General features: G+C 39.0%; 1 protein-coding gene across 2 annotated transcripts in view; it reads right to left on the bottom strand.

Annotated features, from left to right (window-relative positions):
* Window positions 1-12,456, bottom strand: part of SLIT2 (slit guidance ligand 2) — a gene marked incomplete at its 5' end in the record, with an annotated part of 255,849 nt that overhangs the window by 47,014 nt on the left and 196,379 nt on the right. For both annotated transcript variants that reach the window (XM_084203836.1, XM_084203837.1), the window contains 5 exons: window positions 2,974-3,106; window positions 3,876-4,042; window positions 5,183-5,326; window positions 6,908-7,051; window positions 11,462-11,536. In XM_084203836.1, coding sequence (XP_084059962.1) covers window positions 2,974-3,106; window positions 3,876-4,042; window positions 5,183-5,326; window positions 6,908-7,051; window positions 11,462-11,536 — 663 coding nt within the window. The remainder of the gene's footprint in view (window positions 1-2,973; window positions 3,107-3,875; window positions 4,043-5,182; window positions 5,327-6,907; window positions 7,052-11,461; window positions 11,537-12,456) is intronic.

Genomic DNA, 12,456 nt, shown 5'->3' with positions numbered 1-12,456 from the left:
CTACAGGTTTATATACCGATAACCGTGTGATGATTTGAGATCTTAATAATTTCAATTTATCAATGGCTAAAGACTTTTAGATGCTAGCAGGCACCGGTGGGCATCTCAGAATCTTCTGTATAATATCAAATTGTAAAACAGTAGAATTTTGTAGTTACAAAACATAGTTATGATGTTTTCTGGACAAGCACTACATTAACCAGCCATTATGAAACATTATTAAATACCTGCCATATGTAACACAAAGCAACATTTTTCTTCCTATTTCTTTCAATATTATGACCTATTTGATCAAGAATCAAAACAAACTAATATCTAAATTTTTAGGTTCATATTTTCCCTTTCATAATGCATAAAAGTTTGCTTGTATGGTCTTATGAATAGCTTATTCAGTTAATACCTTCAAACAATACCTAAGGTAGCAAGCTCTTTTTTATATTTATGTTACTGTCCACCTGCATATTCAAATAGTATCTTTCATAAAATGCAATCTTAACAATTTTTCTCACAGAAAAAATGTTTCCATAGGTCAATAAAATAGCCCAGATTTTAAAAAACTGCCCATATGAAAAAGACAACATTCTATTAAAACCAGTATTTTTGCAATACCACTAAGCTATCCTAATCTCTGCATCACAGAATATCCTCAGCTGGAAGGATCACAGAATCACTGCACGGGACCTCTGGAGATCATCCAGTCCAAATCCCCTGACAAGACAGGGTTACCTATAGCAGGTCACACAGGAACACATCCAGGTGGATTTTGAATGTCTGCAGAGAAGACTCCCCAACTCCCTGGGCACCCTTTTCCAGTGCTCTGACACCCTCAGTGTAAAGAAGTTCTTCCTCACGTTGAGGTGCAGCTTCTTGTGGCTGAGTTTATGGCCATTAGTCCTTGTCCTGTTGCTGGGCACCATCCTGTTGACACCAGCCTTTGAGATATTTGTATCTATTGATGGGATCCCTTCTCAGTGTTCTCAGACTAACCAGTCCCTCCTCACCTGAGGAGAGATTCTCAGCCCCTCATCACCTTTTTTGCCTCCTCTGGACCCTCTCCAGTAACTCCTTGTGTTTCTTGAACTGTGGAGACCAGGACTGAACACAATACTCTGGAACTGGCTTCACAGGGGTTGAACAGTGCAGGAGGATCACTTCCTTTGACCTGCTGGTTACACTTTTCCCTAATGCACCTCAGGATGGAGTCCAACTCCTGGCTCTGCTCAGGACAGCCCCTAGAGTAACTCCATGTGACTGAGAGCATTGCCCAAACACTTCTTGGACTCCAGCAGGCTTGGTGCTGTGACCACTGCTCTGACCTCCCTCTGAAGAAGAATCCTTTTTTGGCATAATTTAACTTTACACTGATGTGAAAGTGACTGGTTCGTAGTTACCACAGTCAACCTTCTTGCCCTTCTCAAAAATTGGGACATTTGTCAGCTTCCAGTTGACTGGGACCTCTCTAGATTACCAAGAACAGAGAGAAATCATTGAGAGGCCTTGTAATGGCACCAGCCATCTCTTTGAATATTTTTTGATTAATTTCATCAGGCCCCATAGACTTAGAGAAAGCCAGAAGAAGCAGAAAACCCTGTGCAAGTTTGGGGTTGGCTGGGTGTTAATCATTCTCACAGTCATGGTCCTTCAGCTCAGGGCACTGGGACCCTCAGAGCTGATCATGGGTATTGAAGACCTAAGTGAAGAAAGCATTAAACATCTCTGCTTTGTCGATGTCCCTGCTTGTGAGGTGACCATATTCACTGAAAAATGGACCTGTGTTATTTCTGGGCTGCCTTTTGCTATTAAGATATTTTTAAAGGTTCTTTCTTCTATTGTCCCCAGCAGTACTGGCCAGCTTCAGCTCTAATTGGGCCAATTTTCTTCCCACAAAAACAAGCAGCACCTCTATTCCTCTCATGTCACCCACTGGATGTACACTTTTTATTCTTCCCTTAGCTCCAGAAGATCCCTGCTTAGCTGAGCTGGCCTTCTGCCTCACCTGCTTGGCTTCTGACATTTTCTAATTGCTTGCTCTTTAGCTCTTCACAGGTGGTACTTAGAGAGTGACCAGCACTGATGCACCCAGTACCTTCCAAAGCATTTCCCATGGACACTTTACTAGCTCCCTGAGCAGCCCGAAGTCTCCCTCTCCTCATATTCAGAGTTGAAGTTTTGCTGGCACTTTTCCTCCTGTCGACAGAGATTTTAAACTCGACTGCTTTATGGCCACTGTTGCCAAGGCAGACACCAGAAGCCATTTTACTCACAAGACTCTCTTATTAGACATGCAACAAATCCGGGAGAGCAGCTTTCCTCCTTCACTCCCTTAGTACCATTTTACTCACAAGACTCTCTTATTAGACATGCAACAAATGCAGGAGAGCAGCTTTCCTACTTCACTCCCTCAGTACCCTAAGGCCATTGTCTAGGTGTTTTTAACTCCTCAACACAGATGAAGGCCATTGTTTGAGAGGATTAAGGTGCTTGATTTAGAAGTAAAAAGTATTGATTTGGAAGTATAAAAAACATGTTCATTATGAAAACTGATTCATATTATTGTTTTCTTTTTGCTTTTTCATTGAACTTCATTCCTTTCTAACCAATGACCAGAGATTAATCAGATTCACTGTTGCCCTTAATTTAACCCATTGCAACATGATATCCATACAGTTATACAATGATTCAGTGGTGGGGATATAAAATCTGAGAGTGATTACAATTTTATACACACATGTTTTTAAAGCTTTTCAGTAACAGATAGTTCTTAAGAATGGTTTGGGACTTACCAAGCATTGCTAATTCAATTAACCTCCGGTTTCTCAAGATAATGTGAAAGTCCTTATAAAGCAGTGGATTAACAAATTTCAACTCATCTACTAAAGTCAATTCTTCATTTTCTTTTCCCCTCATTCTTGACACTGACAGTAAAAATCTGACATTAATTTTCATAAAAGTGAAAAAAAGCATGCCACTTACAGTTCAGTAACATCTTTTGGGATGCCTTTAGGCAAAGCTTTTAGACCTTTGTTGCTGCAGCGAACTACTGTGTCCAGACAAGTGCATTCTGCAGGGCAGCGGGCCAGGGGAGAACAACTATTGTCATCATTTCCTGGTTAATAAAAACAAACAGATGCTAAGATTGCTAATAAATGTCTCCTCAGTATTAGCAGTAATAGCCCACCTGGATTTTCTTCAGGACAAGCTGATATTTCAGCATTATAATATCTCAAGGTAAGGAAAAAAATTTAGATCATCTATGTAAATCATCATTCCAAGAACTTCCATTTCAGGTGGTGCTTTACCTAGTACAATGCTGTTTTACTAGGTAAGAATGCTATTATATGGAAAAAAAAATCATTAAAGAAAGAATAAATCCTGAAATGAAAGACAATAAACTCAAAAACGTATAATACCAGCCTCTTAAAAAAATATACAGCCTTGAAGATTAACAAACCAGTAATGCAGTAAATGGAAGTATGTGTGAGAGATGCAAGATAGCAGCATTTCTTTTAATTAAGAGTTAATGAAGCCACAAGTTATAACATGTCATGTTATTTGATCAAGTAACCTGAAAGTGTGCTTGATTCAAGCCTCGGTGTTTGAAAATATTCTTATCTGTACAACAACATTTGATCGATTTTTTTACACTATTTCTAAATTATTAATTACAGTACTGAAGATAGGCAAGGAAAACTTTTGAAGGCATATATACATCAGCCCATGCTTGCTGATCACTGAAAATCGTGTGGAAAATTTTTAAACTGGCAGAAACTGAGCATGAAGGGCTTTAAAGTGCAATACTTTGGGATCTATGGGATTCATACAGCCATCTATATGAAAGCTGAAATTATAAAATGTTCAAAAGTTAATTTCCTTACCATCATCACATGTGAAATCCTGAATTGCTACATCCTGGATGGGAATCTCCTTGAGGAAGTAGGGTTTCTGGCAGCGAGGGTTCCCCGTCACAATGCGTTTCTTCCTTAGCCAGTCTCCAAGCCATGCCAGGTGGCAGTTGCAGTTGAAGGGATTGGCCAAGAGGTTTCTGAGAACCACAGGAAAGTTTATCTCAGATGACACCATCCTTTCATCCTAAGGATTCTACTTCTATTTTCAAAAAAACTTACTTTAAGCACTGTTCTTCAAACAATAATGTGTGTAAACCATAAGTGAAAGGTGTAATTTAGGCTCTGTGCGGTGAATCTTGATACAACTTGTTTAGAAATAATTTAAAACCGTCCAAGACCTGACTTCCTGTCAAGCCACTCTGTACCAATACCACAATAATTCCATATAGAGATGGAGGCTGATTACTTTACATTATTAGCTTTAACCTGACAACAGGCATTCCATTAATTTATCATCTCAAGATTTCCATCTTTTATTTGTTCCAGAGAATAAATTTCCTTTCTGAAGTGACAGCTAAGCTGATTACATGCCAGTTACAAAAATGAATTTACTTCTAAAAGCCTCAGTACTTTTGGCATCTCCTTATTGCAGCACAAACATATTGACAATTCCATTATTTATAAACATGTCATCCTTAATACGCAAAATTAGTAACTGGGCGCAAAGTGTCACTTTTCTTGTAAAAGGGAGATTAAGTATTTTCCTGAATGATGCTACCTACAACCAGCACTTCTTCATGAAACTGAGTGGCACCTTTGCTTACTCTTTTAAATTCCCTTAAATCACATCACATTTAAATTTTAAAAAGAATGCTTCTTTTTATAAAAAACGAGACTGAAGCTTCCTTATAAAACACATATAAATTAAGATTCTCAGCAGGCCAAGAAAATTGAAGATAGTAATTGGGTGGCACAGGGCAGAAGGACAGACAACATCTAACCAGCTGTGATTGTGGGCTGCCTACCCAAAATGTGGATTTCTACCCTGGTTTAGATAAGCGGGCTGCCATGAGGGGTGTGAGCAGGATGTTCTTCCTGCATTCTTAGACACTTCTGGAAACCAGTCTAACGCTGTATCAAAGAGTACCATGAAAATATACTCTTCATGTGCCCAGGATGGTCCAGAAAACTGAATTTCTCAAAACTGCCTCTATGAAACAATTTTATCCCTGAACTTTACTAAGTGCTGTGAAATCACACATCAAAGTTTTAGGGGAAATGCCCCCCAAAGGTCAGAGATGTAAAAGTGGTTACGGTAGAAGACGAGCGTGACTCACAGCGTGGAGAGCGAATGCAGCGTGTCGAAGGAGCCGGGTGCCACGGTGGTGATCTGGTTGTCATACAGCGAGAGCAGGCGGACAGAGCTCAGTCCTGTGAAGCTGTCATTTCCCACACAGCTCACCCTGTTGCTCCTCAGCATCCTGAGAAAAAAGGATCAGCATTTTTCAGCTTAGCCTGGGCAGGGACCAGGGCTGAAGTGGCTGCTGAAGTGCCCGAGAGGTATGACCACAAAGGGGCTGCTGCCAGCAAAGAGACCACCAGTGCAGAGACCCCTTTCCAGTCCTCACCAGTGCTGTCTGTCCCCTCTGAAGAGACTGAGTGCAGCGTGTGCAGAGCAGGCTGGAAGACAAAGGTGGGTGGGCGGGTAGCTTTCAGAGAGGCAAGGGGTGTTTCATAGAATCACAGAATGGGTAAGGTTGGAAAGGACCACTGGAGATCATCTGGTACAACCCTGCTCAAGCAGGGCTCCTTAGAGCTTTTCCCTAGAGAGTTACTCAGGATTGCATCCAGATGGCTTCTGAGTACCTCCAGATGAGACCCCACAACCTCTTTGGGTAACCTGCTCCAGTTTCCCCTAAGTGTTCAGGTTTTTTTATCTTTTTCTTTCAATATCAGCAGCAGTAACTATGAATTTTTAATTGACAAGTAATGAAACTGATTGAAATTCCCCAAATCAAAAAACACAACAGCCCTTTCTTCATGTTTCAAAGGATGGTGACTCCAGAACTGCTATTTATATAGAGTAGAGGCTTGTACCAGCTTACCTCTTCTTGAGGTGGCTTTCACTTCATTTTACTTCAGACAGATTCTAGAAACCACTTCTACTGCATTCAAAAGCATTTCATTCAAATGAAATCAGCATTCCTCCTCAGCATGACTCTAAGGCAGTACACATTTCAGAATCCTAAGCTATTCTAAAATCTCTCAAATTTCTATAAAACTTAAGAGCTTTGAAGTCTGTTGTTCTCCTCTCTGTCCACCAAAAGATGGTAATTTCCCCCCTTGCTCTTGTCTAGGACTAGCTGCTTTAAACAATTTTAGCAGCTTTAAGTGCAAGGTTAGAAACTGTAGACGTGATTTATTTCAAATACCTAATGTCTATGGACAGCTGAAACCCCAAAGACTATTTAATCTTGGCTCTGGTCTGCAGATCAGAAGGACAGGCTCTCTGAAGAAGGCCAAGATGCTGTAGATTGTATAAACATATTTTTTGAGTGGAAAGAACTAAACTGCTTCATGGAAAGAATGAAATGAGTTCAAGCTATAGTGCTTTTAATCTTTCCTTCACTGTTGAAATGACAAAAAAATTACTTAGGAGAGAATAATTTCCCACATTTCAATACACACCAGAACAATTTCTTCCTCCAGCAAAATTCCCAGTAATGGTTGAGCTGAAATGAATCAGACTCCATTACATAAAATGTGTAATTCCCATGCAAAATTCTGTTACTTTGATGATTATTCCCATTTCCATTTCTGAAGTTGGATGTTTACCCATTCTCAACTGCTTCATCGCTTTAGAGGACCCAGTATACCCATAATTAATAATTAATAAATTAGTATAATGTATAGCTTCTAGTAAAATAGGAATAAAAACCAAAATATGCCTAAATAATCCATAGCAAATTCTCCAAAATAATTTTTTTAGGACAGATACAACATTATTCTCAAAAATACCTGTGAGAAAAGGAAAATAAAAACACACAAATAAATATACTTACAGTGTTTTGAGACTTTCTAGTCCTTTGAACATTTTGTGTTGAACACTTTCCAAGCGATTGCTTGTGAGCAATAGTTCATTCACACCAGAGGCTCCATCAAATGCTCCTTCTTCTATATCTGTAATCTTGTTATTGCTCAGGTTTCTATTACACATTAACACAAACAGACAAGAACTGAGAGGATTTTCTTTTATAAATGTCCTAAATTAACTGCTAAATGCTGCACTCTGAATAAATTCCAAGAAAGACTTAGAATCTTAGTTTTCCACTAAGCTTGGAAAAGACCTCCAAAATCATCAAATGTAATCTTGATGCAATGGCCAAGTCATTGTGTAAAAGAACAAAATATAAATACATCATTTGACTTCAAACAGGTAAAAAAAATTCAATGCCCTTCTAATTAAGGAAGCAAAGATTTTTAAAGTAACCTTTGGAAGATGGTTTTTAAATAATGGCAATTACCCAAACTATGCTGCTGCCACATAAGAACATATTTTCCTAATTTTAAATCTCATCAGTAAGTATATTTTTTCAGGTCTCCAGCCTCTGTAGCATTTTTAGACGAATTAAATACAAAATTATACTGTATGAGTACAGCACAGCTAACCTCTGATTTATTGTATCTTGATAGAAAAATATAAGAAAACAGTATAAACAGCAACATATGTAAAGGAAATGTGTGAATATAAACAGTACATGAAATGTTAATAATTTATGACATTAGTTAGAGAGGAGGGTTTATAAGCAAGATAATTGCATGTATCTGCAATTTGCCTTCAAAGTGGATCAAAATGTGAGGAAAATGACCTAAAATGTTGCCAAAACACTTAGTGTTTACAATTTTAGTTGAAATATGGAAATTGCATCCCAAATGTGTAGTATCTGTACTATATATACACAAAAGCAAACATATGCAACAGCACATATTTTCTTAAATATTTTTCATATTAGCGCCCTTCTGTTTTGTTTCATATAATTATTTACACATATTACAGAAGTACATAGCTACACATTAAATAGTGTTATAATACACTACTGATTTTTAAAAAGGTCTTAAAAGCTCTCTGAGACAAAGTGAATGGCAGTAAAGCTAAAGACTATTTGATGGAATTAATGGTGTTGGGAAGAAAATCAATTATTTGATGCAATTTCTAGAACGGTGTTTAATCCATTCAAAATGAGAAAGATAATATTTGTTAGGGAAAAAACCCAGGAAGCTGTGGCTTAATCCTAAGTGCTGACAACTCTCTCTAGACTTGCTGAAACGTAACCTACACCTTGCCTGTGATGAAGTATACAATCATGCCATCAGTTAGGTGGGATAGGACCTTCATATCATCAAGTCCAAGCATCTAATCCAGTACTGCAAAGTCCATTACAAAAATGTATCCAGAAGTCTTTTAAATTTCTCCAGGGATGGCTACACCACCACTTTCCTGGGTGACTTGTTCCGCTGTTTGACAGCCATGGAGAAACCAAACCAAACCTCCTCTGCTGTGATTTGACATCATTTCCTCTCATCTTGTCACTTGTCACCTGGGAAAAAAGGACAACCCCCACCGCACTCTAACCTCCTTTCAGATATGTGTGAAGACCGATAAGGTCCCCAGTGAACATTTCTCCAGGCTAAACAACCCATTTCCTTAGCTGCTCCTCATCACACTCGGGCTCCATACCCTCCAGCAGCTTTGTTACCCTTCTCTGGACTCTTTCCAGCACCTCAATGTCTTTTTGATAGACAAGAATCCAAAACTGAACAAACTATGCAAGATGTGCCCCCACCAATGCCAAGCACTGAGGGACAGTCACTGCCCTGGTCCCACTGGCCACACTACTGCTGACACAGGCCAGGTACCATTTGTCTTCTTGGCCACCTAGGCACATGCTGATTCATGCTCATCTGGCCATTGACCAGCATGCCCAGGTCCTTTTCTGCTGGGCAGCTTTCCAGCCACTCTTCCCCAAGTCTGAGCACTGCCTGGGGATGTTATGTCAGTGTAGGACCTGGCACTTGGGCTCACTGAATCTCATACCACTGGCCTTAGCCCATCTATCCAGCCAGTCCAGATCCCTCTGCAGAGCCTACCTGCCCTCCAGCAGATCAACACTCCCACCCAACATGGTGTCATTTGCAAACTTGTGGAGAGTGAATTTAATCCTCTCATCCAAATAATCAAAACACATATTAAACACAACTCATACTGAGCCCTAGGGAACACCACTTGTGACTGTCTGCCGACCGGATTTAACTTCAGTCACCACCCTCTGGGCCCAGCCATCCAGCCATTCTTTTTCCCAGTGAACTGTATGTCTGTCCAAGCCATGAACAGCCAGTTAAACCAAGAGAATGCTGAGGGAAATGGTGTCAAAGGCTTAACTAAAGTCTAAGTATACAACATCCACAATTACCGCTTTCATTTGGTTTCACAGTACAGCTGTTCAGTCTGCTAGGTGCTGTGGAAGACTGGAAGCAAGAAACTCATTATTTTTAATCCCAAATGGTTCATCCATGTCAAGCCCTCCACTTCCTAAAAACTTTTTTGTCCTTGCTGTAACATGGATACTACTTCACCCTCTTCATGCGGATATTTGAAATATTAATGTTGCATAGCTAATCAATGTTGCAGTGCATACACATGCTTCATTACTGATGAAGCATCAAATCAATGAAACATTTTGGCCTCAATTTTTCAACGTCATCTGTGCAGAAAGATCTTTGCACCTATTTTGAGCCTCCAGAAGAAATATGAGCTTCACAGAAATATAGAATTCACTCATATTGCAACATCAGTATGCTTCCAGTGATGCTTAAGCAGTCACTGTATTATTCTCTCAATGGAAGACTGTTGTAACAAGTGATAACTGTATTAGGAAGTTATGGAGCAGTATTATTAAAATAGTTAACTCTTCATTAATATTTTTTCATTTTCTCCCTTTTCAATTAACCAGATTTTAATGCCTTTGGGAGTTCCAACAGACAGCTACACCAAGACTGATTAATATTCCTCCTTTTTTTCCCCTTTTGTCTTGAACACCTCCTCAACTTAAAAGAAATATTGGTAAATATGAAGATCTGATATATGCATAAATGTGTGTGCATGTATGTACATGTATGACACATCAAGCAGTTCATTTATTTCATAGAATCCTGCAATCATAGAATGTCTTGCGTTGGAAAAGACCTTAAATATTATCTAGTTCCAATTCCTCTGCTGTAGGCAGGGACAACTTTCACTATATATTGGTGAGGACATTAAATACAGGTCTTTAAGGGACACCATTTGTCACTGATGCCTTTGGGACTCTGAGCCACTGACCATTACTCTCTGGATGCTGCTGTTCAAATAATTTCCTATCCACCTAAATCTGCCCACCAAATCCACCTCTCCCCAGTTTATAGAGAAGGATGTTGTGGGGACCCATGTCAAAGGCTTTACAGAAGTCAGGACAAATGACATCTGGAACCCTTCCCTTGTCCACTGATGCTTCATATTCATACTTGACATTTCCAAAGTACACTGTAGCTGTAAAAGTGCTAATCTGAGGTTCTTGAAGATTGAGGAAAACAGGGCATCTACTGCATAGCACCAGAACACTGTTGTGCCAGACATTGCTGCATTCTTTTTCTAAGTATTGCAGCCCATTTCAAAGTGGTAATGCATACTCAGGTAGAGAGGTCAAAGGCAAGTTCATTTTACATCACTGGGTTTTTAAAAATATTTTAATCAAAAAAATCAGTAATAGATATTTAACTAATTGTGATCACACCAGCAAGGATCTGGTTAAGGCTAACAATAGCTGAAGCAATACTATTGCTCCCTTAAGATTTTGATCACTAATACTGATCTGTTACAAATGGTAGTCACTAGGCGACTACTAATCTCTTCTTACTCGCATGGCTCTTCACTTCTATTTATGTTTGGTTTAATTCTGAAATGATTGAGCATAGATTCACAAAGTCTAACTAAATGATCTACTTTTACATAAGCTAAAGAAAAGCTTCTCAGAGTCTTATTTTTAGCAACACTTGCAATTGGTAAGATTATAAACTACTCTTAGAACATTAACTGTTAACATGGACTTACATGGATGACCTATCAAACCACTTTTTCTCAGTCATTTAAATTTTGATATTCCCCTCGCCTAATGACCGCTTAATGAAGCAGAGAATCAATGGCATGTCCTGAATGTGCTGAAAGAGGCAAAATTGTCTGGTTAGAGAGTAATACAGGAAGTTACAAAAGATTACTGGAATCTTTTCTAAGCAGCTTATCCTGTGAGCTCCCTGCTGTGGCTGCATAAGAGACCAGCTGGCTGGATGCTGCTGCGAAGGTGCTGGAGCTATACACCATGGGAAGTGGCTGCTGGCAGTGCCAAGCCCCAGACAGGAGAGCTGCCAACTCTGACCTACCTCAGGGATTAATTTAAACCCACTCTTGATTTTTGATTGGAATAAACTGAATCTTTTGTAGATTAGAACTAAGAAAGGTGGAGAGTCACAGCAAGGAGCTAATACACTATTTGAATAGACTAGGTCATTGAATTTGCACTTACATTTTACGCAGCTGAGGAAGTTTCTTAAAGATTCCAGTAGCTTCCAGGACCGAAAATTCATTGTTATTTAGTCGCCTAAAAAAAAAAAAAAAATTACATCAATTTCAGAAAAAAATTATTCAGGGATTGATACAGAATGCTCCACATTATGTGAACTTATCAGTCTGGTTTCCCTGAACATCTGATATTTAACTGATAGCTGCAGAACAATTCCTTATATAGTGACATTTCTAATTTTGGTAATTCCTGCGAATGAACATTCTCATTACTGGGAATGAACATTCTCATTAGTTAAACTTAGGCATACATAAGACATTTTCAAAACCTGATCACAAAAGTTTACACAGCTAAAGCTGAAAAGGAATATAAAATGATGTTTTTAATTTTTCAAACAAAATAAAGGAGGATTCCATGGCAACTTATAAATAAAAGTCTTTAGAAGGACATATAAACCACTGAAGATTAGTCTTCTGTTCTTTAAAGGATATCAGGTAGAGTCTGCCAGACATCTGGAGGTACTCACAGAACACTATTTAAAAGAATGAAAGAATTACTCTTCTTTTGAATAGGGAATGAAACCCACCACACAGGTCTTCCCATGAATTTAAAAACACTTCCCTCACCATGATTTATCTTCAAACCACTACAGCTGGCACACATACATTGCTTAAGGCAGCATTAAATGCTGACTTGTAACCCTGTAAGAAGGTATGCAATGAGTGACAAATACTAGCTGGGCTCTGGGCACTCTTTCCTGCACAGGCATCAAGGCTTACAGTACAGTATGCCAAGGCTTTATCAGCAGCTAGGTTAGGGGACCATCTACATTTCAAACAATACTTGCATTGACCCAGTACTCCCTATTTCCTCTCTTGGAATGAAAAAGGAAATTATGAGTCTCAGACCCTTAATATGCTCTAATAGAGCCATATTATTAAGGAAGGGAGTCTGTCCAGCCTTTCTTTAGAAATCTTAAATAGGAAGGATAAGATACG

This window comes from Fringilla coelebs (assembly GCF_963513975.1).
Source record: "Fringilla coelebs genome assembly, chromosome: 4".
Lineage (NCBI taxonomy): Eukaryota > Metazoa > Chordata > Aves > Passeriformes > Fringillidae > Fringilla > Fringilla coelebs.
Note: the sequence above shows the minus strand (reverse complement) of the source record. Positions and strands in the feature narration are given on the sequence as shown.